This window comes from Heterodontus francisci, chromosome 17, assembly GCF_036365525.1.
Source record: "Heterodontus francisci isolate sHetFra1 chromosome 17, sHetFra1.hap1, whole genome shotgun sequence".
NCBI classification, from domain to species: domain Eukaryota; kingdom Metazoa; phylum Chordata; class Chondrichthyes; order Heterodontiformes; family Heterodontidae; genus Heterodontus; species Heterodontus francisci.
This window is the reverse complement of record NC_090387.1, coordinates 54449005-54474038: the sequence shown is the minus strand read 5'-3', so window position 1 is coordinate 54474038 and position 25034 is coordinate 54449005. Positions and strand designations below refer to the sequence as shown.

Here is a 25034-nt window from a genome sequence, read left to right as displayed (position 1 = left end):
CTTTTTAACTATTAAGTACCACATTGTATGGGGGCGGGGGAGGTGACCCCAGCCTGTTTACTGTTGGAACGGTGTGGGCTTGGAGGACACAGGCAGCGTTCAGTGGCTGAGTGAATGTCCAGCAGTTATTAGTGGATCTGGCACTTAGCTACCTGTAGCTGTGCTGAGTGCTACAGAGGCGTAAACCCTCAACACAAAGTCTTTTTCATCTGAGCTGTTAGTAGCTGCCCTCGGGCGATCGATCCTCAGTTTCAGGAGAATCCCGGCCAATCCGGGAGGGATGTTAACCGTAAAATACATCAATGAGAAAATAAGGAACTATACTTCTGAGTCGCCTCCCTTCCTGGTCAGAAAATGTTTTGCTGAACACTTGCCTCATGAAGAAAACATATTTTTAATTTTTAAAAATAATTTCTAAGTCTCATTCCATTTCATGATGTCGCATTAGAAGCTAATGTTCATGATGCGAACAGATATTTTAACAGACAAGTATTTTCTTTAATGATTAATTTTATCCAAGCAGAGAGCGAGAGAAGCAGTTTCAATGTTTTAGTAGTGGGCATTTGATTCAGCATATAATGTATAAGTGGCTATTCTTTTCTTATCTAATATAGATGCAAATTACACATAATAGTTTGATATTTTAGCTTTTGTAAGATATGTTCAGAAGCCTGAGGTGATTCCTTCCCATAGGCCATGGGGTCAAGATATACAGTATTCATTTTGCAAGGCTTCTATCTAATGGATAATGAACAGAGCCACTTATTTTCATTTGCTCGTCCTTAATTACCATGGATCTTATATGGAATATTAACTCAATGGACAGGTGGTTGGAATTCCAAGGAAAGACGATGTAGTTGTTCCAGGAAAGATATCCTGGTCTTAATTAGGAAAAGGTAGGAACTGCAGCCAATCATTGTTGGTAAAAGCATTCTTTTAAAAAAGGAATTTTGAAATGATCAAACTTAGTAGGAGTAGTGCAACATATATTTCGAAACGGGGTTTAAATTGAATCATTTACCATGCATCTGCTTGGAATGATGAAAATTTCGTTATGAATCGGGATCATTAAAAAACAAATAGAGACCTATTTTGTGTGGGTGGGTTGTCTGTGATCTGATTCTCGCTTTAGTTTAATTCAGCAAGGAACTGATTTTAATTGATTGTTTTCACTAGGTTTTCGCAGTTTGCTTGCACACACTCACTCACCGGGGTTTGTGAGTGCTCGGGAATTAACCCTGCTGGCAAGGTGTGAGGGATCGACAGGAGTTGTTTATTCTGTAAATTTGTGAAGACTGCTCACAGTGATCTCCTGATAAAGATGCTGTGGGTGTGATTTATAACATGTGTATTTGTCTCTGTTTACATCCCTGTGTTTCTGTGATCACTTGTACAATCGCTTTATCACTATGTTTAAAAATAAGACTTGCGAAATGCAGTTCTGAATGGCCTGAACAAGGAACTGGGACTCGAATGGTGATGTGAACAAGAATGAAACTGAATCTGTCTAGAAGTAAACTGGTTTATTATGGGCTGGTAGATACAAAGTAATCTTTGGTAGGTGTACACTGAACCTCCATGTGTGTGTATAGTGGCAGCTGCTCTTGGTGGGAGTGGTGAACATTACTGGGAGTGGCTCATTATGAAGCTTTCTGTGCTGCCTTTCAGAGGCTTTCCTTATTCATTATTCTCAGGGAGCACTGCCAGTAGCAGCTTCAGAGCTCTTCAGCGCTTTAGAGTACAAGCTGTGACCGTTGGGTGGAAGACTTGCACTCCTGTTGGTAACCCCTGGCTTTAAATTCTACAAGAACTGATTTTTAAAAAATCTTGCCTGCCCAGCTGGCTGTGCGTGCGTGAGTAGATATGGACGGCTGAAAGTACTGTTTTAAGAGTTAACAGGAAAAAGCTTGGACCCTCCTCCGTCTTCTACAAGAGACCCAGTTGCTGTTGCAGTCTTTATCAGCACCCCAGATCAGAGTCTGCAGTTGGGTGAAGCTGGAAAGCATCAGCTTATCAGTGCTGGTCGCGTGGCTTCTTTGTGTACAACAGCTGCTCTTGAATGCATGGGCAAATACTGAAGCTCAGCACTGGGCAGTTAAACACAGACCTAAGGAACACGGGAAATACATGTACCTCTACCTTTTCTAAACAAGAGATTTAAACCACTTTATACACAATCCCCAGGGTTACTTCTGTGCATTACTTATCCTCAATTGAGTTAGCACTAAGTGGATGTAAAAAAGAAACCCATAATACTCAAAGTGATTCATTACTAAGGGTTGTTATATTACTTTAAAAAACCATGGATGTACGTTTTTATCCAGCTGCTGCTGGCAACACTATTCCTGGAGAACCTTCCAATCTGGACCTTTCCCAATGCTTGGGCTACTACAGCTACAACAAGGTGAAAACATTTATTTATCTTCATTGTGCCATTCTTTACTTGTAATACTTTGTAAGGAAAAGGCTGATTGAATTATCTAGTTATTAAATTAGTTCCAGTATTTATGCTAGCTGTTAATGATTTATTTATTGCAAGTGACTCTACTGTTTTTGCTTTTATGATTTCAAACGTATTATGTGCACTTAAAGCAATCAGAAATTAACTCCAAGTGGCATAATCATTATCCGCCTTTTTAGATTTCTGAAATCAATAGAAACACTGATGGGATTGGCAGCATAATCAGTGAGCCACAAAACTGATTGCTGACCATCTTCTGAAGAAAAGTGTTTGCAATATTTTATACTACCATCTATGAACGCACACTGAACAGTTGCAAAATAATTATTTTAAAGTGCATTATTTGTTTGAAGATACCAACTAAAATTAAACAATTTACTCTGAATATTTAACTGTGCCATTTTTATTAGATGTATCACTCACAGTGAACAAAATCTAAAAAATTTGATCTGATTTCTTACTGGATGTTAATTTGCACTATCTACTTCAAATCATAACCAGAATCATTGGAAATACATTTTTTTTCAAACTGCTGAACTCCACTATGCCTTAGGTAAATGCAATACCTGTGAGTTTTGCAGATTAAAGCAAAATATTTTCTTTACTAGAAGTTTAAAACTCGGTTACAAAACCATTTGAAATGAACTGATGTGCTATAGAATGTAATATTTAATTGTGTTGTTAATGTGCTCGCCTGTCTCAATACTGCTGCTGTATTTGACTTTATTACTTGTTTACTGGATGCTTTTACTGTCTCTGAGTAACACTTTGCTCCATCATTTACTGCTGTAGGCTTCGGGGACATCACACCTAATTATTGGCTAATTACTGTGAGAAAGTTTTGTTTTTTCCTCTCTCCTGCTCTCATGCATCCCATGGCAGCATCATCTCCTGATTCTCTTGCACTGTGTATCAGAAGAGTAATCCTTTTGTGCTGTCAAAGCAAGTATTGTTCCAAGTTACTCACATGGCAGATACAAAGCTGTTCCCGTAATCAATATAACAAGTTCTTTTTTCATATAGTCAACACGGCACTGTTGATCTTTGTTGTTGTTTTTAATTACATCATCAATACTAATGGTTCGCATTTAGCTTAATAAACAGTATGGTGGATTCTTAGAGTTTAGCAAATCTGAATGCTTTTCAACATTATGTCAATAATGTTCTTCTGTGCCCAACTGTAGATCTGTTGCGATCTGGCAGAACCACTTCATTGTGTTATTTAGCATACAGTTGTGACCCTGCTGAGGAAAAGCTTGCTCATGCTGCCAGCTTCATTAGAAAGCTGGTTAAAGTGTGCATGCTACTCCCAATTTGGATTGTTTTTAGTTATGAGTTCATTAATTTTTTTCACTGTAGGGCGAATTATTGAGGGTACCTAACATAACTTTCTGAATATTGTACTTTATTGTTATCATTTGAGTTTTAGGTACTGAAACTTTGTCAAAAGTACTATGATGACCGAGGAAAAGGCTGTGCCATGCAGATTAGTTCACATGCAGCTAAAGCTTCTTTTTGAATAACTCAAAGCACCTGTAATTTTAAAGCAGCAATACTTTCTTAATGCTCCATTTAAAGCAATAGTATAACTTCATACAGAGATGAGTATTAGAAAATGAAAATACTTTGGATGAATATTACTCAACTATTTCTCAGACTCCTATTCATGTTATTCCATCTTTAGTGCATCATCATCCCAGTATGTCATACAGTATCTGACATGAGCAGGAACAGCTCAGTAAGCATGACTTTTCAGAGATCATTATCAGAAATAGTTAAAGATACATTTTCTTAATACATGAAAGGATCTGCATTGTCAATGTTTTGAAAACATATTTCTGAAAATTCAAAATTTGTCACAGTCTAAAAATGTGGCTATTTTCACAAATGGTTCAGTAATTACATTTTTTTTTGAAATGTACAAAAATGGTTATACCCATAAATAGAAGATGACTGGCAACTGAAATCAGAGGTGCTTTTAGGCATTTGATGAATGGGGCTTGAGGTTTTTAGGTTTCAGCAGATCATTATTTCCATTGGCAATGTCTGTTTGAGTAAGGCAGGTGCTACTGTCCTGTCAGAATTATGAAAACTCCTTTCTTGTAACTAGAGCCCTTTAGTATGTTAGAGACTGTTCCACTTTGGTACAAATCAGCCAAGTTTTCCAGTTATTGACTTTATAAAACATTATTATGATATCCCTAGTGCTTAAAGGTAAAAACCGTTGTCGTGAAGTTGATTAGTTTATACTGACAGGCTGTGGGCCAGCATACTCTCACTAGCCCAAAGCAATGTTTTGCTGAACATGACTCAGCTGTTAAATGCAATCTTCTCATCGTCGTCCTTTACCTATAGTTATATGTGCAAAACATTTTGCACACACTAGGTATTTGCCAAATAGACATTAACCAAGAAGCTTCCAAGTGTGGGTGTGAGAGTTTTAAGAAATGCTTGCATGTATAGGAGGAAGAGCACTAAAGCAGCAATGAGAGAAAGTCTGTTTGAGTACAGAACATAAAAGTTACAGTTGTGAATAGTTATGTTTTGCAAATAGTGTGCAAATAGTTATGCAAATTGTTTTGCAAGTTGCTATGTGTTTTAGGTTTGAAATTCAAAGCATTTTCTGATTATTAATTAGCAATTCAAATTTCAGATCCTCCCGAATACTGAGATTTCATCCCAATCTGAATGCACCTGCCCTTTCAAGAAAATGATGGAGTGATGGGCAATGAGATCAACTGTTTGTTCTCTGCAAGGACAATGGCATTGTGTTAGTTGAATGCTTCTGTCTTTCAGAAATTGGCAATAAAGTAGTAACATAGCTTTCGTTTCTATTTTGTATTTCAAAATTTGCAGATGCCACAAAACTTGGAAGTCTAGTGAACTGTGAGGAGGATAGTGATAGACTTCAAGAGGACATAGACAAGCTGGCGGAATGGGTGGACACGTGGCAGATACAATTAATGCAGAGAATTGAAAAGTGATGCATTTTGGTAGGAAGAAAGAAGATACAATTCTAAAGGGGGTACAGGAACAGAGAGACCTGGGGGTATATGTGCACAAATTGTTGAAGGTAGCAGGACAGGTTGAGAAAGGTTAAAAAGGCATGTGGGAACCTGAGCATTATAAATAGAGGCATAGAGTACCAAAGCAAGGAAAAAATTATGAAGCTTTAAAACACTGGTTTGGCCTCAACTGGAGTATTGTGTCCAGTTCTGGGCACCGCTCTGCAGGAAAGAAGTGAAGGCTTTAGAGAGGGTGCAGAAAACATTTATGAGAATGGTTCCAGGGATGAAAGACTTCAGTTACATGGATAGATTGGAGAAGCTGGGTTTGTTTTCCTTCGAAAAGAGAAGGATGAGAGGAGATTTGAAGATGTTCAAAATCATGAGATAACTAGACAGAGTAGATAGAGAGAAACTGCTCTCTTTGGCAGAAAGGTTGAGAACCAGGGAACACAGATTTAAAGTCATTTGCAGAAGAATCAAAGGCAACATGAGGAAAAACCCTTCTATGCAGCAAGTGGTTATAATCAGGAATGCACTGCCTGAGAGTGTGTGGAGGCAGATTCAATCATGACTTTCAAAAGGGAATTGGATAAGCACCTGAAGAACCAAATTTGCAGAGCTACAGGGAACAAGTGGAAGAGTGGAACTAGCTAAGTTCCTCTTGCAGAGAGCAAGCACAGACTGGATTGGGTGAATGGCCTCCATCTGTGCTGTGACCATTCTATGATCATTCTATGATTCTATCTGTTCCAAACAATTCAAATGATTTACCTGGTGGCCCAGTGAGCATGTATCCAAGATGGATTAGTAGGGATAAAAGCAAAATACTGCGGATGCTGGAAATCTGAAATAAAAACAAGAAATGCTGGAACCACTCAGCAGGTCTGGCAGCATCTGTGAAAAGAGAAGCAGTTTCGGGTCACTGACCCGAAACGTTAACTCTGCTTCTCTTTTCACAGATGCTGCCAGACCTGCTGAGTGGTTCCAGCATTTCTTGGATTAGTAGGGAGTCTGTCAATGGCTTTCATTTATGCTGTGTGTTTCCCAGGCAGTCATGAGAATATTAGGGATTCTCTGCAAAGGCAGGTAAATGGAGTTGAGGTACAGATCAGCCACAATGTAATTGAACGGTAAAATAGGCTTGAGGGGCTGGATGTACTTCTGCTGTGCCATGGCCAAATCCAACCCTATATTAGCTTTTGGGGAGGAGGCTGTAGGCAGAGTCAGAACTCTTAAAACATGTGAATGTCCCTAGTGTGCTTGCCAAATTCTACTGGGATGAGTATTGAATCAAATTACATGTGTGATACTCTGGAACAAATAAAATCTAACTCTGATTATTAATTAATTTCTGTAGGCTTTGCCGGACTATTTTGCAAGCTGTAATTTTTCATGACAGTTAGTATTGTGGTATTGAGAGATCCTCTGAAAACCAATTTACAAGAGGAAGAGTTTGAAGGATTGTTTGCAGACTGGCACAACAACTGAAATAATCATTCTTAATCAATGGAAGGATAGATTACAAAGTAATGAATAATGATGGATGAGTTGAGAATCTATCTCCAGGTTTTTGTCATTGAGTTCATACAGTATAAGTAAGTTTATGTGCATTAGAAATTGAGATAACTTGCTTTGTTATTTCACAAGAAGGAACTGAATGAATTCAGAGACTAGTGTCTGGCAGCTGTGTTGAGTTAATCATCCAACCAGTCATTAGGTACCTTCAGGGAAAGGATTTTTTTTATATCTCTAGGTATAATAATTCTGATTTAATTTAATCAGTGCTGTTTAATTTGACATCAGAGGGCATGCTACATCATAAATACTGACAGGACTGAACACAGTTTAAGATTGCTGTTTACCATTATTTCACATGTTCTTTGCTCTGAATTTATTTTCTTTTTCAGTAGCAAAACAATTCTTGATTTTTTTTTAAAGTATCAAATTTTTAATGTTCTAGGCCGTAGTAAATTAAAATCTGTTCCAACAAATTTGGCTCTGACATAGATTTGCTTAAAAATGTTCTGAAATAACTCTGAACATCTAGTTGTAGTAAGGAAATATTTAAATAATGCATGCAGAGGAATGGAGCTGAGGTTTAATACAAATTCTGAGGGAACTGTCAAGAAAACAATCTGCTGTGCAGCAGTAGAAGATTGTATTATACTATTTGTAAGGACTGTGCTCATATTGCAAGGTGCTTCGCATGTTATGATTTATTGTAGAAACGTTACAAAGCTATTGAGCAAAATGAATGTAGTAAATAAGTAAAATTGTAATGAAAAGCCACTTCACATTGATTTGGTCCAAGCCTGCTTTTATATGCACAAAATAACAATATCCAGCCCCACTTAGAGTGTGTAATCAAAGAATAAATTAATATGTTTTATTTTCACAGTTTGCTATTTAACCAGCATGAGGTAATCAGCATCGTCCTCTAGCCAGTTTCTGTGCTGCACATTTAAACAAAGAGGAAAGTGCTCAGCTGTGTCTGAGGGACAGTGCTGGAAAAACACAAGTGATTTATGTGCTTACAATCTTTTCAGTGTGTATTGATTTGACTGTTACGATCCATAAACTGCCTGTATCAACTCAGTCCGAAAAATTACTTCAGAAAATCTTATTCAGAATTAATTATATCAATGCTGAGGAAAGGCAACAGCAAAATTGTATTGCGAGGCAGGAAAATATATTCTCCAAATATTAACTTTCTCTTTTTCTGAAAAATGTTTTGTAAAAAACATGAAGCTTTAAGCTAAAGATTTTGCTTGTGGAATTCTTGAGTTTGGCCAATCTGGTAAAATTGTATTTGCTTTCTTTCACCCATCCATAATATATACACATATTCTGCTTGGTTCCCAAGTTAATATTAAATAATTAAAAGTCTGTCCCATTCGCTGATTGTCCTTTCAACTAGGATTAAATACAACAGTGATCTGCCCCTATAAGGAAAGAATCAATGCAGTTTCAGGACAGGTGGATAAAGTGAGGAACAAAGGTCAGCAGATAGAATAATCTGATGACTCTACATCCTTGAACATTATAACATTGCTATAAAATTGGTGTTAAACTGTGTGGAAAAACTGAGCAAACAATATTAGTTAATATGGTGTGACGGAAAGAAACTTGTAACTTGTATACAACTGAAGAGATAACTTTTAAATACACTTACATTGCATATAAGTTATATGCAAATTACAGAGCATGAAACAAGTGAAATCATTTATACATTTCAGATGTCAAGGATGTGTTTCTCACTGCCTGAAACCTAAAGTTGTTCAGTACACTTTTAGTACTCTCCAAATGTACTAGGACTGTTTCTTTGAGTACCCTGTGGTTAAATGTGAAGTCAGGAAAGTTTTGGAATAATTACTGTGTTGCTTTTTTATGATGAAATGCCACTGTTGATAACATTAAAATAACTATTGGTCAAAAAGAACCCACAGTCCTAATGTATAAGGGGGCCTATCTTTGGAAAGTTTTATAATAATGTGCACGTTTCCCAAATTATGGAGGGGGAAGGGCCAATAGCAGTTTGATTTCTTTGTGTTGGCCCTGGCATACCTTTTGGTAACCCTGGTAACAAAACAGTTTGCAAGAGAATGATTTGTCACAGCATGGCACTGCATTTGAAGCCACATATGCATAAGTGGTTTAAAATGGTATTTTTCTGCATCAGTTTCTCCACTGTGGCTACTGAAATGATTTTAATTCCAGGCTAGTATGGAGCAGTAGTAATAAAAGTACCTGACCCCAGTGTAATCTGCCTTGGTGCTGGCTGTCAATGATAATGTTTACTATATTGTGTATAATTTAGGCATTAGAGGACCAAAGCAATTTCTGTAGTTGACAATTAGTTAGATTTTTTTTATTCTGAAGTTCAATTAGTATAGCCTGCTGTTTTGGCACTTTGATCAATAATTGCACACTTGCTTAATTTTTATCATGACTGCTTTCAGCAGTTAAGTGTGGATATAGAAAAGGCAATTTGTTTTCAGTCGGATATGACTAAAAACATTGTATTAGTAATAAATCTTTCACTAGAAGCCTGTGCTTTTTGAAACGGTACCTAAATTTGGTACAACAAATTATTTTTACTGAAATCTTTAATGCACACATGAGTGGACTCCAAATGGTTAAATAGAGAAAGTGCAACAATTTGTTGAAAGGACCATTGAAACTACAACTGTAAATTCACATATCTTGAAAACCTGCTAAGGTAAGCATGTTGGCATGAACTGGATCATTATTTTAATCTTAATTCAGGGAATGACTTATCATCTTCTGGATGCTGGGTTGTTGTGCATCAGGAGCTTTGCAGGAGGCTGGTGGTTTGATATGATCTCCTGTCGGTTTTTGCCACAAAGGAAATTGTAGCATGTGCATTGAGCTGGTAACACCTCCACACATGAGAACTAAGTCAGGGCAAAAGGCACTGTAAGTACACACCAGTGGCAAGATGGTGGTGTAAGCAGGGTTTGAAATTGGTGTTGGAAGTAGAGAGGCTTAACCCTGCAGAACAGAGACTGTTTTGATAACTATTAAGCACTATTTGTGTCACAGCTGCACATCTGCATTTATTCATGTGGTAATGTCGCTGGACCAGTAATCTAGAGGCCCAGGCTAATGCCTTGGGGAAACTGGTTCAAATCCCACCACGGCAGCTGGTGGAATTTAAATTCAATTGATTAATAAAAATCTAGAATTGAAAGCTAGTCTCGGTAATGGTGCCATGAAACCATCAATGATTGTAGTAAAAACCCATCTGGTTCACTCATGTCCTTTAGGGAAGGAAATCTGCTGTCCTTACCTGGTCTGGCCTACATGTGACTCCAGACCCACAGCAATGTGGTTGACTCTTAAGTGCCCTCTGAAATGGCCGAGCAAGCCACGCAGTTCTCAATGGCAATTAGGGATGGACAACAAATGTTGGCCGAGCCAGCGACACCCACATTGCATGAAAGAATTTAAAAAAAAATTTCAAAATTACAATTACGTTGTGTAAAATGATTGCATACAGCTGATACAGCGTCATTTATTCCACTTCCAATTCAGGGTAAAGATGGTGGGGGGTGGGGTGGTGATGTTAACGTAACCAGCCCAGTCTGAAACTGACAGGATTGGGTCAAACACTGGTTTGATATCCTACCTGATTTTACTTTCCACTGATTCCACTTCAGGAGTGAAATAGTCCAGGTGTCAAAATGACAAGTGACCCGATTGCTTCCGTTTTCCGCCAGGTGAATTTGGATAAAATTACCCCCGAGGCTTCAGTTTGTTGATCTCTGAGTGATTTAAACTGAATAAGGAAGTTCAAATCAGGCTGGTAGAAATGGCAGGGCCAAATACCGTGACTATTTTCTGCACGAAAGGAAGATACAGCACAGTCACGACCTGAAAAGTTAAATCTGTTTCTCTCTGCACAGATGCTGCCTGACCTGCTGTGCATTTCCTGCATTTCTTGTTTTTAGCTCAGATTTCCATCATCCCCAGTATTTTGTTTTTGTACAGCACATGTGTTTGGCTGGTAATTTAATAATGCCTGGTACCTGAACTGAATCTGGGCAGCTGTCCGTATAAACCTGAGGATATTGTGTATAGTTCAGATTATCCTGATTCAAACTGAATGCAGTCTCTTTGGGGACCGCAATATAAACAGGGCATTAGATAGGAGAACTACTGGTATTCTATATCTAAAGCACTTCTACACAATTAAGTGATTAATATATGTTCAGCTTTGTTGCAAAAGTGTATGGAAAATCATTATATTATTAAAATGTCCTTATATTTAGCTCTATGGTGAGTTTTATTTGTCTTGTCAGAAGGCTGAGACTGTGTTCTGCTGTTGCCACACGCTCTATGTATTAGAAAAGGCAAGAAATGGGCAAAGCTCTAAAGTACATTTAGATTGGTGCTGGCTGCTGTACTGTGTTGCCAGTTAATTGAAAAAACACTACTGCCTTCTATAGTGACATTGAGCATAAATGGCTTGCTACCCAGAGTACAGAGCGGAACACAGCTTGTTTCTTTGTGATTGAAAGTGGTTCAAATCCTCCTAGGCGACTGGCATTGACTTTTAAAGCCCTGGACATATGGTACAGTAAATGATTTGTATTTACAGTACTGCCAGACCTAGGTATCATGTTTCATAAAGGCCGTGTTTTGTAACAGTGCCCTGGTTTGTATTCCCAGTTCTCTTTTCAGTGTGCCATGTCTCGGTATCCAACTATTCAGGCAGCCATTATCTTTTACAAATCATTGCATCTGTTATCTTCTCGGGTTACTCTTAACAAAGGATTGAGCCTCAACTGCCTACAGACCCAGTTACCACCTTATCGGTTCAGTCTACACTGACTGCCTGACCAAATATGGCAAAGATTTTTTTATTAAATGTTTATTGATTAAAGATAACAAATGCAGTCTTTTTTTAATAAAAAGAAATCACATGGGTTAGTAGATGCGTTTCCATTTGCTGTAACTGGTGTCAATGTAATTAACCATTTAAATTTGATGTTTAGGAATGGTGAAGAAATATGGTTGCCATGTCTAACAAAGTACTTGCGCTTTTGTGTGATTTTCATTTCCATTCCCATTTAGTTCTCATTAACCTAGATTTAGCTTTATGCACTGACTCAGTGCTAGAAATCCGAAGACAATGCAGATTATGTTTTCTGAATTGTGAATGCTTCTGAGGAATGCTCGGGATGCTATTGTTGCACTATTTGAGGCTTGTAGGCAGATGAAGTGAGATCAAGCGAACTAGGAGCAGGAGTAGGCCCTCGGCCCCTCGAGCTTGCTCCGCCATTCAACAAGATCATGGCTGATTTTATTGTAACCTCAACTCCACATTCCTGTCTACCCCCAATAACCTTTCACCCTCTTGCTTATCAAGAATCTATCTACCTCCGCCTTAAAAATATTCAAAGACTCGTTGAGGAAGAGAGTTCCAAAGACTCACGACCTCAGAGAAAAGATTTCTCCTCATCTCTGTCTTAAATGGGTGACCCCTTATTTTTAAACAGTGACCCTTAGTTCTAGATTCTCCCACAAGAGAAAACATCTTTTCCACATCCACCCTGTCTAGACCCCTCAGAATCTTATATGTTTCAATCAGGTCGCCTCCTACTCTTCGAAAATGAGTTGTAAATAAACTTTAGTGTCACTACTTGTGTTCAATGGCTCCAAACGCAGCAGCAACTTTCATCACTCACTGTGTACTCTTTGAAAGGTTAAATTTGAACTTACTGTATCAAACTTTATTTAACAATGTACTACATTATAAATCCTAAATGTTATCCTGCAGTACACAATGACCTTCCCAATTGGTTATCCTACAGGACATTTTGTCATATGCTCATTCTACAGAATATGGTATGTGTTATTTTAAATGCATTTTCAATACCCTGTTACCTTAATCTGCATAAAACCTGTAATTTTTAACATAAATTATTATTTGCTTCTTATAAGGGGAGTGTGCTTAACCCTTGAGTTTTGAACTATGTAGTGGTTTTTCATAACAGTAAAGGCGAGAAATTATTGTTTGTTGTAAAAGTGAATGAACGGGTAACACTTTCATATAACATTCCTCTGTCTGCTTTTTTAAAAAAGGCATGAACACACTTAAAGTAACTTAATAAATGGCTAATTGCCTGTGTTAAAATAGTATAGAAAAGTGATACAAATGCATTAAGCATTGATCTGTTAGTATTGCAAATAATCTGCTTCTAACCTGATGTGTATTACCCATTCCCTCATCATTTAAAAATAATTCTGAGAAAAAGTTCAACAGAAATGATACGAATTGCAGTACTTTGTTAATTTCATAATGGATGGAACAATCTAGAGAATTACATTTGCAGTCTGGCAAGTAATAGACATGGTACATTTTTTTTCATTGCATCCATCAAACTTACGGACCATAATTGGTAAAAAGTGGGGTACCTGGAAATTTCTGTTCGGTATGTGATATTCAGATTTAATTTCTGAATAACAAAGCTATTATCACATATTAACTAGGGTTTTCAAAAATACTCTGCCTGTTGGTTTCACCATATTAAAATAGATGAAAAGGAGGTGAAGGTACAAAGATGACAACAAAGTCGTTAATGTAAGCAATATATTTATGAAGTTTGCATCTCTTTTAACTCAAAATAAATGTGTATTAGAAATAAACGACCATTATTTCAGCCAGGAAGTAACATTTAGTGCCATGCTGTAATATCAAGAAGCTTTGAGATATAATAATCATGTTGTAGTAATAAAAGGATTTAACATGATCAGTAACAACTGTTGGACTTAATAAGGATGGAGACAACAGCTTCAATAAAGATGTTCTTACAAGATGCTTCAAATACTAAGTACATACAGTATGAATAGGCTACAGCTTTTCTGATTACATATTGCAAATTATATCTGCCTTTCTTAGCAAACAAAACATAGTTTTATGTGATCCTTTAACTTATTGTTCTACACATCCTGATAAACACATTCACAAATTACTGCTAGTTTAGCAGAGAATCCTAATAAAATTATATTTTTCTAAAGCTGTAAGTCTGTCTTTGCAGCTGTCCCCCTCGTTTTTTCAAACTGTAGTATTCCCAGTTGTGAGGATGCAAGCCTTTGCCAATGTTCTTGAATGAATTTGGCCATGAAGCAATGCGCAAGAATGACCTGCGGAAGATCTCCTTTGTTGTAAATATGTGGTTGGTAGCCTGTGTGTTCCTAGCCAAGCATTCATGGGAATTCATGTAGTGGAGGATCATTTAATTGATGGTAAAGTCAGGTCCCGGCCTTTCCTGGCAGTTTCAGTTGGTTTTGCTGGGAAAGAAGCCTCCACTTGCCCAATTATGGCCCACCACGTGGGGTATGGCTGCAGGATGGGACAACTAGACTGGGGGTTTCCACGTACACGGCCAGCAATCCTGCCAGCAGGCCATAATGCCTACAAAATGAAGGAATGTTTGCTTGCCCACCAGCACAAGCAGAGCTCATGTAGGGCTCCAGGTCTGAGCTATGTAGTCATTTCTTGAGCCCCTTATAGAGTGAGTTGATTGACATTACTGGCAGACCTTTCCAGGGGAGCTTGGCAAACCCTGCCACCCACCACCCCCGCCCCCCCCCCCACCCTATCCTCCAAACCTCTGGGGAAATACCCCATGCCCGAATTCCTGGTCTGCCCTTCCCAGAAGATGCCTGAAATGTGCCCCTAGTGGCATTGAAAGCCTCCATTGGTATTATAACGAGGTGACCTTCCCCTGACCTCACACACTTTACATTCAGTGCAGGAGGTCACTGGCAGGCTGTTCCTGGCACTTAAGCTGGGATCAAAGGCCGATGAATTTTCAGAGCATCTATATTTCTCACCCTTATAATAGGAAACGAAGCTCAGATACTTCCACATCTCAGCTGAGATGTTTCTAAAGCCACGAGTATGTATGATTTTAAAGGCCTCTTTATTGAACGGTACCTGGACAACAACAGTTTGTAAAAGTTGGTTGCCCATTGGTTTATTGTATGATGACAATTAAGAACTTGGACTTTATTTGAAGGGTGACAGAAATGATGTCAGGAGCTGATTACTTTATAAATTCAAGTTAAAATCTAATCAAGAAAAATGAAAAGGTTTAGTGGCAACTATTGCTCTTTACTGCTTATGGAGTTGTGAGAAAATAATAATCTATTTAAGTTCAGGTGCAATTTTATACAGTGAGCTCTTATGTAATGAAATATCATCTGTCCTGACAAAATTTCACCATATCAGGAGCTGGCTGATTGAGCTGCCTGTGGACATTAATTTACAGACAGATACAGAAGGCAAAACTAGATCAACATTTACAGAGTAAAGGCAACACATTACTCAAGGCAGTTGAAGAGAAAAGCACATTAGAAGAAGAATTATGTGTTGCAGAAAGTCAAATAAATGAGTTGGCTCAGAAACTCGTTGTAGTAATAAAATAAGCACTGCAGGAAGAATTGATGAAAAACAAAAATCACATTTTAGCTTTGGCAGGAAAAAAAAGTAGTCTCCAAAACAGGATTGGAAATCTTGAAATAGCATTTGGAGAGTCTTACCATCTTGCGTGATGGTAGTGCTCAGACTTATTTTTAATGAATTGGGATAGGGCAATATTTTCACTGTAAGAAAAGATTCAATCTGTTTTAATTCGTTGCAAGTAGCTCCGCAATAGAACTATAGAAACAAATTAAGGGGTAGGATGAGTAGGGTTTGAGAATCGAATTCAGACAACAACATTGATGTCATGAGCTAAAGGTTTCAGGGCCACCAGCTCTATCATTTTGCACTATAAATGTACATTTAATATTTGGGTGTGTGACTTTAGAAGTTCTTCTGGGCAATAGAATTAACGACTGCAAATAAAAGGGTTGCTGTTTTACTTTCATTTTAAAATTGCATATGTAATTATCATGCACTTCAGGGGGCTAAATTGGATAGCCCCCAAAGACAGGTGTAGGGATCACGATTAGCCTGTGCCCATTCAGTGTAAAGCAGGCAGCACGCCAACTCGTGCTGCCTGCACATTTTGAATGATTGCTACATGCAACCAGCGTGAACTCTGCTATTCATTGGCTGCACGCATCAGCAGGGGGTCCAGAATCGGAGCTTTCTAGCACCCGTTAAAGTTAGCCGGCTCTTAAAGGGAAGGTGCAGTGTGGCTGGACCAAGTGCTGGCCATTATGCAGGAAGTGAATCTGACCTTGAAAACAGTGAAGAATGACATAATATGTGAAAGAGTGAGCTCCAAGGTTTTCAGACACTGCACTGGAAATCTTGGTGGAGGTGGAAAGGAGGAGAGATATCCTGTATCCATAGAGAGTCAGGAAGCCCTCTTTCTGCACCCTCACAGGGCAGTGGGAGCAAATAGCCATGGAGGTCAATGCTAGGAGTCAAGCCCCGAGGAACAGTATGTAGTGCCGCAAGAAGTTCAACGACTTCACACGAATTGTGAAGGTCATTGAATGCATCTTCAATTGCTATATCCCACCAACTGCACCATTAGCCTCAGACACTCCTCGAATCACCGCACCCCCCATCATTCATCTACCAACAATCTCTAACAATCAGGATTTATACCTAATATTCATATGCATCACTTGACTACCACACACTTCACACTGCCTCACACCTACGTCTCACAGCTTGCACAAACTACCAGCTATTCAACCAATACAGCCACATCACGAAAAGAGATTGCACCACAATCACTGGCACACTTTCCTCTCTCTTGCAGGGCAAGGTGGTGCATAACCAGAGGCAGCAAGAGCTAACCAGAGGGAACAAGCATACTTGCATGTCCTGACCCCCATGGAGCAGATGGTGCTGGCTGTAATTGGGATGACCATTACTGAGGCCGTGGTCAGAGGCGGGAATGAAACCAATGACGATGATGGTATCCTCATACCTAATCCTCCTTCTCACATCCTACCTCCATCTCATCCCACCTTTTCTGATCTAAAGCTGCAGCTGGTCTAAGCATGCACATCTTAGTTACCCCCCACCTCCTGCACCACAACTCTACCCTTGTGCTTTTCTCCTTTCAGATACTGAAGAACTGCAACCTGGCCAGGCAGTGGAGGAACAGCAAGATGACACTGATGATAAAGAAACACCATCACTTAATTTCACACTTGCAGCCACCAGCTCAGATATTTATTATTACTGGCTATTCCTCGCAGGCGAGGATGATTGTCTTCCGTGAGTTCGAAGATGGCTGATGAGGCCGCTTTGGGATCTACAGACTTTATGGCACATAGGGCATTTGTTATCATGTGGGATGTCTGGTCGTATATTTAGTTTGGGTCATGGCTTGTTCTTTCCATCGCTCTCGCTTTTCCTCTTCATTTTGTCGTTGGGTCTCAGAATGCTGGGATCCTTCCCACAGACTGTGACTCCATTTGGTTCAGTCCAGGGCGATAGTCTCCCAGGAGTTGATGTCAATGTTGCTTTTCTTCATGTTGGCTTTCAGCACATCCTTTCAGCACATCTGTCCTCCTCTGGTGTGTCTGCCCTGACTGAGCTGGGAGAAGAAGACCTGCTTTGGGAGCCTGGTATCGGACATCGAATCTATATGACCAACCCAGCAAAGCTGATGGCGGATAATCGTAGCCTCGATGCTTGTGGTGCCTGCTTGTGAGAGGACACTGATGTTGGTGCGCCTGTCCTCCCACTTGATATGTAGGATCTCCCGCAGGCAGCGTTGATGATATGACTCCAGTGCTTTGAAGTGCCTCCTATATGTTGTCCATGTTTTATCCCTGTACTGTAAGGTAGGGATCACGATCTCATGGTGGACAATGAGCTTGGTTTCAGTTTTGATGTCATGATCTTCAAACACTCATTTCCTCAGGCTGCACCAGCAGATATCAGGCAATGCTGGATTTCTTCATCAATGTCATTCTTCTGTGAAAGATAACTTCCAAGATACTGGAAGTGTTCCACATTTTCTAGGCATTCATCATAAATCGTAATCAATAGGGCCGGGGCGTGTGCATTTGGAGATTGCTGATGATGGATTTTGGTCCTCTGAATGCTGCGTGTAAGTCCCATCTTCTCATATGTCTCAGTAAATAAGTCGACAATTCTCCGAAGAACCGTTTCCGACACAACACTTACTGCAGCGTCATCAGCAGATTGGAGCTCAATGACTGAAGTCGGGGTGGCCTTAGTTTTTGATTGTTGTCATCTGAGATTAAATAGTTTACCTCCCATTCGGTAAATAAGCTGCATTCCAGCAGGAGCTTGTCTCTAGTCAGATGGAGCATGGCAGCTAGGAAGATCGAAAAAAGAGTTGGGGCAATGACACAACCTTGTTTAACTCCTGTCTTAACCTCAAAGGGGTCTCTAATGGATCCGTTGCTAAGGACCACTGCTTGCATATCATCATGAAGCAGGAGAAGGATGGTGACGAATTTTGGAGGACATCCATACTTCATCAGAATCTTCCAGAGTGCCTCATGATTTACAGAGTCGAAGGCCTTTGTCGAGTCACAAAATGCTATGTAGAGAGGTTGATGTTGTTCGCAGCATTTTTCTTGCAGTTGGGAAGCTGTGAAAACCATGTCAGCAGTGTCTCTTGATGGCCTAAGCCCACATTGAGATTCGGGTTGTAGCTCTTCAGCAAGTGTAATGAGTCGGTTCACAAGGGGTCTTATAATGATCTTTCCTGCAATGGAGAGCAGGGAGATGTCTTTGTAATTTCCACAGTTAGATTTGTCCCCTGTCTTGAAGATTGTCACAATCATGGTGTCCTTGAGATCATTCAAGAATTCCTCTTCATTCCAGATCTGTAAGATGAGGGTGTGGAGCTGTGATGTTAGTTCCTCTCCTCCATGCTTAAAGATTTCAGCGGGGATTCCATCACCTCCTGCCACCATGTTGTTCTTCATTTGTGTGATGGCTTTCATCATCTCCATAGGTGTTGGCAGAGGTACGATCTCTGTGTGGTTCTGAAGGAGGACAGGCTTATTCATCTTGGAGACTTCACTGCCAGAGTTGGAAGTGATTCCAATCTTTGAGATGGAACAATTGGCAGGGAAGGAATTGGAAATGTCAACTCCAACGGCATTCTTATCCTTACCAAACATGCAGAACATGGGCTCATCATCACCAATACAGGAGAGGTGAGGCAGACTATATTTAGGGCACCTTTACTAGCTGCCTCCCCAATAAGGGATGAGCAGAGTGGATCCTAAAGAGGGCTGCTCAGTCACAGTTACAGCTGCCGAAATGCACCTCTGCCTCATTCAAGTGCCAGACGATCATCTTGTAACTGCTGTCTCCATGCCAGCTCATGACTAGAAGCTTCCAGACAACACAATCCTGCTCCTGTCACCATTTACTGGTGGCAGAAGGGCTTGGAGGATGTACTCGGAAGGGAAGATGCCTGTGTGTGACTCTTTTCGCATGAAGAAACCGTTGCACACCAGCTTCCACGTGTGTCTTGACAGAATGACACGTTAATCCAAATGGCAAGGAAACCAAGACAATTAAAGGGCTTTATACTGCTGCAGCCTTTGCCCGCCAGAACAGCCGTTGAGATATTTCAAACGGCACATATTCCTCTGCCTGCTCTACCATTGAGGACTTGTTTGGCAGTGCCCCGTCTGCTGAGTATATCCAAGGTTCCTAACAGACCTTCACAGTAACCGAAGTGGCCCAGGACACAAAGAGCCCCACTGTACTTCATCCTGTTTTGATCAACCCTTTCTTGCTCATTGCCCAGGTTCCATTGCGAGGGCGACGGGGTGGACTTTGGAACCCTGATCATATACTGACACTGCACGTATCTTAGAGGATAGGGTAGAGGTTGTATCTGCACTTGGTGAGAGACTGGGTATGAGTGGACTGCAGCCAGGCAGGGAGCAAGGATATTACAAATGTCAGTGTGCCAGAAGACAAGGTTGCACATGGGTTCTGCTGCAGTGGAATCAGATGAGCACTTCGATGGGGCAACTGACTGAAAAAGTTGATGGATAGGCTAAAGAAAAAATGCTTGTTACATTGAGAAGCTTGAAATCTATGTTAAGAAGTATGAAGTAGTTCAGCAGCAACATGACACAGGGCTTTGTACAGATCCTGGGGCTCATCCTTTCACCCATGGCATTGGAGGCCATGGTGGTGGACCCAGCCATGATGTAGCGTCTGATGGCCGATGTCACATCTTTCTTTGCAGCGTACGTAGAAACTACCCACTGTCTGTGTGCAGCAGTGGAAGCTCAGACTGCTCTTATATAATCTTAGACTGCTGCCATTAAGGCTGTGGATTACAATGTACAAAGGGGCATGCAGGGTGTTCCAAAAGATTACTAGGATTGCTGAGGCATTGCCGCAGGGGAGTGGCTCTGGCTCTGTGTAGCACCAATCTGCTTTCCTCTCTCAGGATGACAGCATTCATCCTCCAATCCTGCCACTCTGCCAGTGCCCTTGGTGTTGCCTGCCAGCCAGCCAGCCAGGCCAGACTGCTGCTGACCATGCAAAGATGGTGCAGTCCGCAGCTGGTCCTCTTAAGTCCAGAGCTGCTTAAGGTTGTTCTTCAAGGCCATCTGCATTCTCCCCTACTGAAAGTCAGCAGCCTTTCATCAGCCATTCTATAGCCACTGGGGTAGCACTGGATAGAAGCACTAAGACAGGCAAAGGCACATGGAATTCAGGCACCAAGGGAATGCACAGAGGTGGTTATTGACCTTAATATGTAATATAGCATGATTTCAAATATAAATTTGGTTTTAAATGTTTATTTTGTGGTGGCTTTTATTTTTGCATTGTGGCCAAGTACACACTGTGACGATCAGTGACAGAGGGAAGGTAAGATGTGAGACTGTTGGCGAATGGGAAATTGGGATTGCCATTATTGCTATCACACTCAAATTAGTTCTTTATGGAACGTGCAAGCAGAAAGGGGCTGTCTCGGTTGTGTCCTCCCTTCCTCCTCCCTCTCCTCATGCTTGGGCTCCTCAGCTCTTGTCAGATAGCTGTTGATGAGGGCTATTCCCTCATGAAGGCAAGGTCGTGCAGCATGAAGCAGACCACTATGAATCTTGAGATCTGTTCTGCTGAGTACTGCAGGGCTCCTCCAGAGCGTTCCTGGCAGCAGAAGTGTTGTTTCAGCACACTAATGGCCTGTTCTAGAATGTGCATACCAACATGGCTTTCATTATACGCATGCTGCCCACGCATGCATGGGTCACACACCAGAGTCATCAGTCATATGGTCATCGGATAGCCCTTGTCACCCAGTAACGACCCTTTGGCTTGCTGTGGTGACTCAAATCCAGCTGGCACACTGGACCGCCGCAGATTGAAGGCATCATGACTGCTGACAGGATACTGGGCATTGACCAGTATGATTCCCTGCCTAAGGTTATACATCAACTAGATGTTGAGGGAATGGAATTCCTTTCAGGCCGAATTGACATGTAGTGCCTGCAAAGTGATGTGGGTGCAGTCAATGGCACCTTGCGCCATGACAAAGCCTGCAATCCTAGCAACTGTACATGTTCGCTCCAGCTCCTTGTCTCTGGCAATAGGGAATGAAATGAACTTATCTCTGTTTACATAGGGAGCCTCAGTGACCTCCCTTACACAACAGTGGATGACAAACTGCGAGATGTTGCTAATATCTCCAGCTCCAGCCTGGAAGGAGCCAGATGCGTCATAGTTTATCACCGTGGTCACCGTCATAGCCACTGACAATCTGACCTTTGCCCTGCTCTGAGATTGCGGTTGTGGCTGCAGCAGGTGATAGATTTCAGTGAGGACATCCTTACTGAAGTGCAGTCATCTCACACATTGTTCCTTCCTGAGGTTGAGGTAGGAGAATTGCCCCCTGAGCACTCTGGGCGGATATGGTGAGAGCCCTTCTCCCCCTTTTCTCTCTTTCAGCAGCTTGTCCTACTCCACAAGCCCTCTCTCCAAGGGGAATGCCTACTAGTGCCCCAATATTTGGAAACAACTGGTTTGTGCAGAAGTCTTGAAGTCAGCAAGAAGTCCTTCAGCACCTGCCGGTAGACTTTCACAACTTGAAACAACTACAAACTACCGAACAATGTGGGGGTATATGTGCATAAGTCATTGAAGGTGACAGGACAGGTTGAGAGCGCGGTTAATAAAGCATACAGTATCCTGGGCTTTATTAATAGGAGCATAGAGTACAAGAGCAAGGAGGCTATGTTAAACTTGTATAAGACACGAGTTTGGCCTCAGCTGGAGTATTGCATCCAGTTCCGGGCACTGCACTTTAGGAAAGATGTAAAGGCATTGGAGAGAGTACAGAGAAGATTCAAGAGAATAGTTTCAGGGATGAGGAATTTCAGGTGTGCTAACAGATTGGAGAAGTTTTCCTTGGAGAAAAGAAGGCTGAGAGGAATTTGATAGAGGCATTCAAGATCATAAGGGGTCTGGACAGGTTGGTTAGAGAAAAACTGTTCCCACTCATGAAAGGATCGAGAACGCGAGGATACAGATTTGAAGTGATTGACAAAAGAAGCAAAAGCGACATGAGGAAAAACTTCTTCACACAGCGAGTGGTTAGGATCTGGAATTCATTGCCTGAGAGTGTGGTGGAGACAGATTCAATCAAGGCATTCAAGAGGGAATTTAGACTGTTATCTGAAAAGGAAGAGTGTGTAGGGAGAGAAGGCGGGAGAATGGCATTAGGTGAATTGCTCATTAGGAGAGCCAGTGCCAATATGATGGGCCAAATGGCCTCCTTCTACGCTGTAACAATTCTGTGATTCTCTGACTTGTAGAATTGTAGCAACAGCCAGAAGAAATTAACCAGCAACTAACCCGTAAGTAATTGATATCCCTTTAAATAGCACTGGTGGTGGGGTGTCCTTCCTGCTGCTGAAAGCATGTTCAGTTATGTGAGGTTAAGAGAGGGCATTAGCTGGAGTGTTGAGCTCTAAATTGGCACCACTGGCATCATGGTCTGCCTGCCCTGCATACTTCTGGACGTTCATTGCACATGTGCTAACGCCCTCACCAATATGGCAGGCGGCACAATACACCGCCCCCCAGGCTGTGCATCACAGATGCCATTTTGGAGCTCTAAATGCCCAAAAACGGGCATTAATGAGCTCAGTTTCTCGACCTTTGTGTTTATTGAAGGTGTTTGTGGTGGAGAAAGGAAAGTATTCTACTTAATTTAAATCCAGTGTCAGTTCACAAACAATGTCTTACATCACTGCAGACCACCTGCATCTGCCCCAAGATTCTTTGAATCTATTAATTTTGTGCCAATTAATGAGCATTCTGAGCTTGGACTTGTACCTGTAAGGAACTGGTCTTGGCTACTCAAAGTTCCTTCAGTTTTACTTTCCAGCAGGGAAAAAAAAAACTTTTTGGACTGCAGTCAAATTAAACCATGCAGCTGGTAGGATAGTGCTTGTGCATTTAGAGACAAGTTTATGAAGCAGCTGTAGATTTGGAGTTTTGTCTATTGGTTGAAGTGATTAATTTTTAAGTTAACTTTGTTTCCCTCTCTCCAGAGATGCTGCCTGACTTGCTAAGTAATTCCAGCAATTTCTGTTTTTATTTCAGATTTCCAACATCTGCAGTATTTTGCTTTTGATTAATTTGTAGTATGGGCTGTCTTGGTTGGGTAGGACAAATCGGCATCACCTTTACTTTCACTCTGGTTCATAGCAGGAGTAAATCGAAATTAAGACTGTCTTTTGATGCTGATGTCTGGAATCGTCCCAAGAACTTCAGCTCCAAATAGGTCAGACTTTAAAGAATTGCGTTATTTGTAGTGATGAAAATGAGCCAACTCGTACAAAGATTCATTTTCTGCTTGCTGTTGTAAATGAAGGACTGCTGTGTGCCACATGGTATCCAAAGCAACTGCTGCTCAGACCACACAGGATACAATGTATAAAGAAATTAAGAGTTTCTGTCATCTTAATAAAAGCCCTCTTTTCACATTTGCTTTTGATATCTTTCAAAAATAAGAATTAGCAATGCCAGTACATCTGTGGATTTTTTTTGTTTCAAAAATAGAGGAGATCCATTGTGCAATATTTTAGGTAGATTTCTGTTGCTCACTGCACCAACTGGTACATTCCTTTGCCAGGTCTAAGCTGTCCTGATAGGTGATGGTGAAATTCAGCATATAATATTGAATAGCTCTTTTATTTAGTAGAGGAGATATGGTCTCGCATGTTTCGAGGGTCCAAAAAGGACATAATGAAGTCAGTTTCAGCAGGGTGATGCTATGAGCAGTTGGTGGTGCTAATGGTGACTGCCTGCAACAAGTGCGGACATCATTTACATATGAGAATAAGGTCCCTTTTCTTAAATTGGTCTCCATGCATGCCTGAAATGTCACTTGTTCTAAGGAGGCAGGCAGCCAATTTCCATAATTAAAGCCCCAATTAAGGGCCATTTTACAGTGCTGTTGGGATTTCACCAATGGCAGGGTGACCCCTTGCTGTGTGGGGAGGCCACCAGCTAAATGGAGGCATCCTCTCAGCGGCAGCCAGGCGGGGAAAGATTTAATGGAACAAAGAGGGGGCCGCAGCGCACGATGCCTTTCTACAAATGACCCTGTGCAAAGTCCTGGGACCTGAGTTTGTGCTTGGTGCATATTGTAGTGCTGCTATGAGGTGCTGTAGTGCTATACGTCCACTGCAGGATGTCCATGGAGGATGACCTCGAGGGGCTCTGGCTGTTGATGATCTAGCTGCAGAATGCAGGAACTCTGCTTCAGCTGGGACAGTCCGGCTCAGCTGGCTGTCTGATACCAACGAGGGCACTGGGTTAGAGGCTGGCAGGGAGCAGGCAAACTGTCATCCTGAACGAGGACAGCATGTGCCTTTCCCATGGATCTAATGCCACCCTCAGTGGCTGAGCCTCAGCATTCGACTGAGAAGAGAGTGCAGGTGTGCTCGGAGGTTCTCCAAACCACTGTCTGCACTCTCCTTCAGGTATTGCGTGAGATTAAGATGGCAACAGCCTGAGCTGTCACTAGAGTCTTCATCACTGTGTTTTCTGCATGCTCAAAAGAGTTGACCTTTCACTGGCTGAATGCATGCTCTGTGTGAAGGTA

General features: G+C 41.0%; 1 protein-coding gene across 4 annotated transcripts in view; it reads left to right on the top strand.

Annotated features, from left to right (window-relative positions):
• The first annotated feature begins 797 nt into the window (after window positions 1-797).
• The window catches only part of tox3 (TOX high mobility group box family member 3), a 134685-nt gene continuing 110448 nt past the window's right edge, over window positions 798-25034 (top strand). For 3 of the 4 annotated variants that reach the window (XM_068049913.1, XM_068049910.1, XM_068049911.1), the window contains exon 1: window positions 1703-2404. In XM_068049913.1, the coding sequence (XP_067906014.1) occupies window positions 2303-2404 (102 nt within the window). In that variant the 5' untranslated portion in view covers window positions 1703-2302. Of the gene's footprint in view, window positions 897-1702; window positions 2405-25034 lie in introns of those variants that run through there. The other variant, XM_068049912.1, reaches the window with a different exon arrangement.